This window comes from Lipotes vexillifer, unplaced genomic scaffold (genome assembly GCF_000442215.2).
Source record: "Lipotes vexillifer unplaced genomic scaffold, Lipotes_vexillifer_v1.1 scaffold58, whole genome shotgun sequence".
In the NCBI taxonomy this organism is placed as follows: domain Eukaryota; kingdom Metazoa; phylum Chordata; class Mammalia; order Artiodactyla; family Lipotidae; genus Lipotes; species Lipotes vexillifer.
Window position 1 is genome coordinate 4,729,738 of NW_006781997.1, and position 6,434 is coordinate 4,736,171.

Here is a 6,434-nt window from a genome sequence, read left to right on the forward strand (position 1 = left end):
AGACGTTACTACATAAGCACTGAAAGTTTATTTATAAACTGAATTTTATGAAACTGTTTCTACCTTAATTTTCAACAAATTTTGCAACAGAGCACAGAGTTTTACAATGGAGAGGAATCTTTGGAATCTTCGAGTGGGGTCCTTGCATTCATCTAGGCATTTCCCCCTCAGTGCTAGGAACAAATTCTGTTCTAGAGAAGTGCTTGATGACCAGTTACTGAAATTAAATGGAACTAGAAAATATAGAAAATATAACGCTTATAATTAAAGAAATTGCATGTGATAGACACATTCTAGTATTTTCTTCCTTGATACTGAGTTTTAAATAAAAATAATCTTTAGTCTTTACAGGTTTATTTTACCACCTTCTGATTATGTACTATCATGGAGATGGTAAATAATTAATTGGAAAGTCTTTAATCGATGTTAGTAAATGTTTGTCCCTCCTATAAATCAGTCAATTATGTTTGATTATGTAGATTTCTATTTCCTGCAAGTGCCATGAGATTCCCAGCAAATTGAGATATGGAACCAACATATCAGAAAATCAATAGAGAAGTATCTTTAATTGATACCTTGTCCTTAGAAATGCATCCTTGGTACACAAGGTGTTGAGCACTGGGGAATTCTGGAAGAAGTGTTCCAGTTTTTGAGCTAAGTGAATATTTACGAGTGAAGCCACCCTATAATTTAGAAAAATGAAAAGAAATAAATCATTATCAATTGTTTGGCTCCAAAATACAATTCTTATAAAAATAGAAACTTACAAAATTTCATTCTTTTTCATCCTGCAAACCATGACAAGTTAGGAGATTTGGGTAACTGTTTATTAGATCAAATAACTAAATAAACTAGACATTTCAGCAGAATTACTGTTGCCAAATCATAAATAGTTTCACAGTCCGGATATTTTTCTTATACTTTGGATTTTAGTTTTAGACACTTGCCATTTTTCACAACTTTTAGAAATTTAATTTTAGTTCACAAGTTTACATTTGTTAGTGACATAAGTTTTGAAAGACCTATTTTTAGACTACTGAAATTATTTTAATATGAAAGGATCAGAAATTGCCAAATTTACTTATGGATTACCAAATCATTTATGGATTAAATAAATGAGATGATAATAAGTTAATTAATTTATCCAACCTCAGAGATAATTAATGGTAAAATTGTAATTGGAGTCCCAAACTAGTACTCTGGATTTTCCCACCTCAATCTTCTTCCCCCTGCCAAATTCAGATATTTCTTCTTCTTTTGAATCCTTTGGGGAAAGCATACCTCTGGTAGTTTTCAGAAAATTAGAAAAAATTGACAAATAAGTAACATATAATACTGCAGTGCTAATGTACCTACAAGAAACACACACAGAAAGAGAGAACGCATATTCATGACGGAACCAGAGCCTTAGCGAATCAGTCTCCCAGGTTACAACTGATTGTTCCTTCTCCACAAACAAAACTTTAACAAATTGGATTCTAGTCAAAAGTTTGGCAAAGAATAAAATTGTGAATATGGTAAAGGAAGTAAAGTGTTCCTGGCAAGGACCAAATTTCATTCTTTCTCATAGTTTTCCTACATTTGCTTCTCGAGTTTTTGTGTTTCTTTGTGTGTCTTTGTCATATTGAAGATGTTTACTAGACAAAAGCTTTATTACTTACATAGGTAGATTAGGTCCCTACCCTGTCTTATCATTCCCAACATTTGTAGACCCTTATGGAATTATCATGATAAATCAGAAAGAAGTTGGGGGGACTTTCGAGTCCTTAAACACCAATTTCTTATTGACTAATTTGATATATGCTTTCACACAAATTTTATACTAAAAGTGCAGTAGAATTCCATTACTTTCAGGTTAGGTTTTAGTTTTTAGCCTTGTTAATCTTTATTTTCAAGTATGGATAGAAAAGGATTATTCTGATTAAATAATTTTTAAGAAATTAATAAAGAACTACTACATAAATATCATAAACTGAGATAATAGTATGGTTGATACAAATTAAATCAGTCTTAATTCAAGATATGTTTCAAAGATTTTTAATTGCTTTGGGTTGTCATTTATGAGCATCAGTTATCATTGTGCTGACAAAGAATGGTATTGTCAATGAATAGGGAAAAATAATAAAATGCAAGAAAATAAAGAATTTAATCTGGAAGGAAATGATATGGCAAAATATGAAAATAACATTTGATAAACATAACAAAACGCACCTAAATTCTAACTTTAGGAAAGCTTACACCTTTTTCTTATACCTTTTCTCTTGGGTGGAATATCATGTTTAATTTAGTATAATTTGGTGAGATTGGAAAAGAGAGACAAAGAAATAGAAACCAAAAATGACAATACGTAATGTACATGGTGTATTAAAGTTAGGAATATGAGAATAGTCTCATTTCCATGAAACAAATATAATTAGTAATCAAAAATCTTTCTACAAAGGAAAAAAAAAATAACTGGCCCAGGAGATTTAACAGATGAATTTTCTCAAGCATTCAGGAAACAAGTCATTTCAAACTGAGAAGATTTTTTCCATACAGTGAAAAAGAAGAACCACTTCCCAATTCATTTAAAAACTTTTATGCCAGAATTGGACAAGGACAGAAAAGGAAAGAAAAATTATAGGCCAATCTTGCTTAGTATCATACTTAAAACAGTACCAGACAAAATATTAGCAAACCAAATCCAGCAATCTATAAGAGTGATCATAGCCACCTTAGGTTTAAATTGATCACATTAACAGAAAAAAAATGAGAATTATATATATTACATAACCATCTCAATGGATGCAGAAAAAGCATTTGTTTAAAATCCCTCTACCATTCACTACTTTCTCTCCCTCTCCCCCTCTCTCTCTTTCTCTCTCCCCTCCTCCATGCTAGAAACAGAGGAAAACTCCTTAATCATTTAATAAATATTTATCAAAAACCCACAGCAAATATCATCCTCAATGGTAAAATACTATAAACATTCTCTTAAAAAACATGAATAAAATAAAGTTCCCTACTGTCCTATCTTTTATTCAACATTGTATGAGTTATAGCCTGAGCAGTAAGACCAGAGAAAGTGATGAAAGATTAAATATTGAAAAGGAAGAAACAAAACTAGCATTATTTGCAACTGAGTTGGTTAATTACATTGAAAACTAAAGCAAATTGCACAAAAATTGTTACAGTTAACAAGAGAGATTTTCAGCAACGTTGCTGAATTCAAAATCAATGAAAAAGTCAACTGAATTTCTAAAATCAAGTAACAAATATTAAGAACATACAATAAAAAGATACTGTATAAAATAACAATATTAAAATAAAGTTGAAATATCAATAAAGGGATAGAAAATCTAAAAAGAAACCCAAAAGAAATCCTAGAGCTGAAAAGTACAATAACTTAAATTAAAAATTTATCAGAGGGGCTCAAAGGTATATTTGAGTAGGCAGAAGAAAGAATCAGAGAACTTGAAAAAAGGATAATGGAAATTATTGAATCTGAGAAACAGAAAGAAAAAAATGTAAGAAAAGTAAACCGAATCTAAGGGACCCATGGGAGATTATCAAGCAGACCAACATACACATTGTGGGAATCCCAGAGGAAAAGGAGGGGGAGCAGAGAGATTATTTGAAAAAACAATGGCTCAAAACATCCCAAGTTTGATGAAAAACATGAATATAAACATCCAAGAAGCTTAACAAGGTCCAGATAGGATGAACTCAAAAAGATGTACAGCAAGACACATTATAATCAAATTTTCAAAAGACAAAGACAAAGAGAGAATCTTGAAAGAAGCAAAAGAGAAGTAACTCATCACCTACAAGGGCTACTCAATAAGATTATCAGCAGATTTCCCAGCAGAAACTTTGAATTCCAGAATGACATATTTCAACTGCTACGAGAAATAAATTGTCAACCAAAAATCCTATACTTGACAAAACTGTTTTTCAGAAGTAAAGGAGGAATTAAGACATTTGCAGATAAATAAAAGCTGAGTGAGTTTGTTACTACTAGACTTGTTCTACAGGAAATGCTGAAGGGAGTCCTATGGGTTAAAATGAAAGGACACTAGACAGTAGCTTGAAGTCGTACAAAAAAATAAAGATCTCAGTAAAGGAAAATACACGGGCAATTATAAAACTAGTATTATTGTAACAACAGTTGTAAGTCTACTTTCTGTTTTCTACATAATTTAAGAGACATTTTTTAAAAACAATTATTAGTATAAAAGCTAATATTATTGTAATTTTGGTTGGTAACTCCACATTTTGTTTTCTACAAAATTTAAAGACTAATGCATTATTTTAAAAAACTATTACTGTATATTTTTGGACACACAATTTGTAAAGATCTAATTTTGTGACATCAATAACTGAAAGAGAGACAGAGCTGTAAAGGAGCAGAGTTTTGTATATTGTTGAAGTTAAGCTGGTATAAATTCAAATTACAGTGTTATAATTTAGGATGTTAAATGTAATCCCCATGGTAACCAATAAGAAAATAGTTATATAAGGTACAGCAAAGCAAATGAGAAGGGAATTAAAATGGCTCACTACAAAAAATCAACTAAACAAAAAAGAACAGTAATGCAGGAAATGAGGAGTAAAACTGCTCTAAGGCATATAGAAAACAAATAGCAAAATGACAGAAGGAAGTCACTCCTTATCAGTAACTACTTTAAATGTAAATGGATTAAATTCTCCAATCAATCAAAAAAAAGTCATTGGCAGATAGATTAAAAAAAAAAAATTGGGCTTCCCTGGTGGCGCAGTGGTTGAGAGTCCGCCTGCCAATGCAGGGGACACAGGTTCGTGCCCTGGTGCGGGAAGATCCCGCATGCCGCATAGTGGCTGGGCCTGTGAGCCGTGGGCTCTGGGCCTGCGCGTCCGGAGCCTGTGCTCCGCAACGGGAGAGGCCGCAACAGTGAGAGGCCCACGTACCGAAAAAAAAAAAAAATTATCCAGTTTTGTGCTGTCTACAAGAGACTCACTTTAGACCCAAAGACACAAATAGGTTGAAAGTGAAACGCTGGCAAAAGCTATTCCATGCAAATGAATCCAAAAGAAAACGGGGTGTTGGGGGGCTACTCTAATATCATATAAAATAGACTTTAAGTCACAAAATATTATAGAATATAAAGAAGGACATTATATACTAACAAAAGGTTCAATAAATCAAGAAGATATAATAATTACAAATATTTACACACCTATAACAGACCATCAAAATATATGAAGGAAAAAAATGACAGCATTAAAGGGAGAAATAGTTCTACAAAAACAGTTGGAGATGTTGATACCCCACCCTCAGTTATGCACAGAACAACAAGACTGAAGATAAGTAAGGAAATAGAGGACTTGAGCAGCACAATAAACCAACTATATCTACAGACATAAGCAGAACACTCTACTGAACAACAGAATACACATTTTTCACAAGTGAACATATAACATCTTCCAGGAGACACCATGTATATTGGCCATATATTAAATTTCAATAAATTTTAATAGATAGAGATCATACAAAGTATCTTCTCTGATCACAGTGGGATGACAGAAGGAAAACTGGAAAAATTAACAAATTTGACAAAATGAAACATACTCTTAAACAACCAATAGATCAAAGGAAAAATCATAAAGGCAATTAAAAAATATTTAGAGATGAATGAAAATGGAAACATGACACAAGAAAACTTACAGGATGCAGCAAAAGTAGTACTAAGGGAAAAAAATAAGAAAGATGTCAAATCAACAACCTACATTTACAACTTAAGTAATTTGAAAAAGAACACACTAAACCCAAATGTAGAGAGAAGGAAATAATAAAATTTGAGCAGAGATAGATGAAATAGAGAGTAGAAAAACAATAAAGAAAATCAATGAAACCAAAAGTTTGTTCTTCAAAGAGATTGAAATTGACAAACCCATAGGCAGACTGACTTTAATAAAGAAGAGAGAAGACTCAAATGACTAAGACAAAAAATAAAAGATAACCGTGTCTACTGAAATAAAAGGATTTTAAAAGAGTACTATGAAGAATTGTACATCAACAAATTGGATAACTTAGATGAAGTTGATAAATTCATAGATACACAAATCCTACCAAGACTGAATCACAAAGAAACAGAATATCTGAATCAGTCTACAACTAGTAAGGAAATTGAATCAGTAATCAAAAATCTCCTGAAAAAAGAATGGATCTGGACCTGATGGCCTCAATGGTGAATTGTACCGACCATATAAAGAAGAAATAACACCAATATTTCTTACAGTTTTCCAAAAAACTGAAGAGGAAGGAACGCTTCTTAATTCATTCTATGAGGGCAGCATTACCATGATACCAAAGTCAGACAAAGACACTTCAAGAAAAGGAAACTACAGACCAAAATATCTTATGAACATTGACACAAAAATTCTCAGCAAAATACTAGCAAACTGAATTCAGCAGG

General features: G+C 31.9%; 1 protein-coding gene across 1 annotated transcript in view; it reads right to left on the bottom strand.

Moving 5' to 3' along the window:
- The window catches only part of RFX6 (regulatory factor X6), a 57,249-nt gene that overhangs the window by 20,159 nt on the left and 30,656 nt on the right, over window positions 1-6,434 (bottom strand). The window contains exon 7 of the mRNA XM_007454926.1: window positions 576-683. Coding sequence (XP_007454988.1) covers window positions 576-683 — 108 coding nt within the window. The remainder of the gene's footprint in view (window positions 1-575; window positions 684-6,434) is intronic.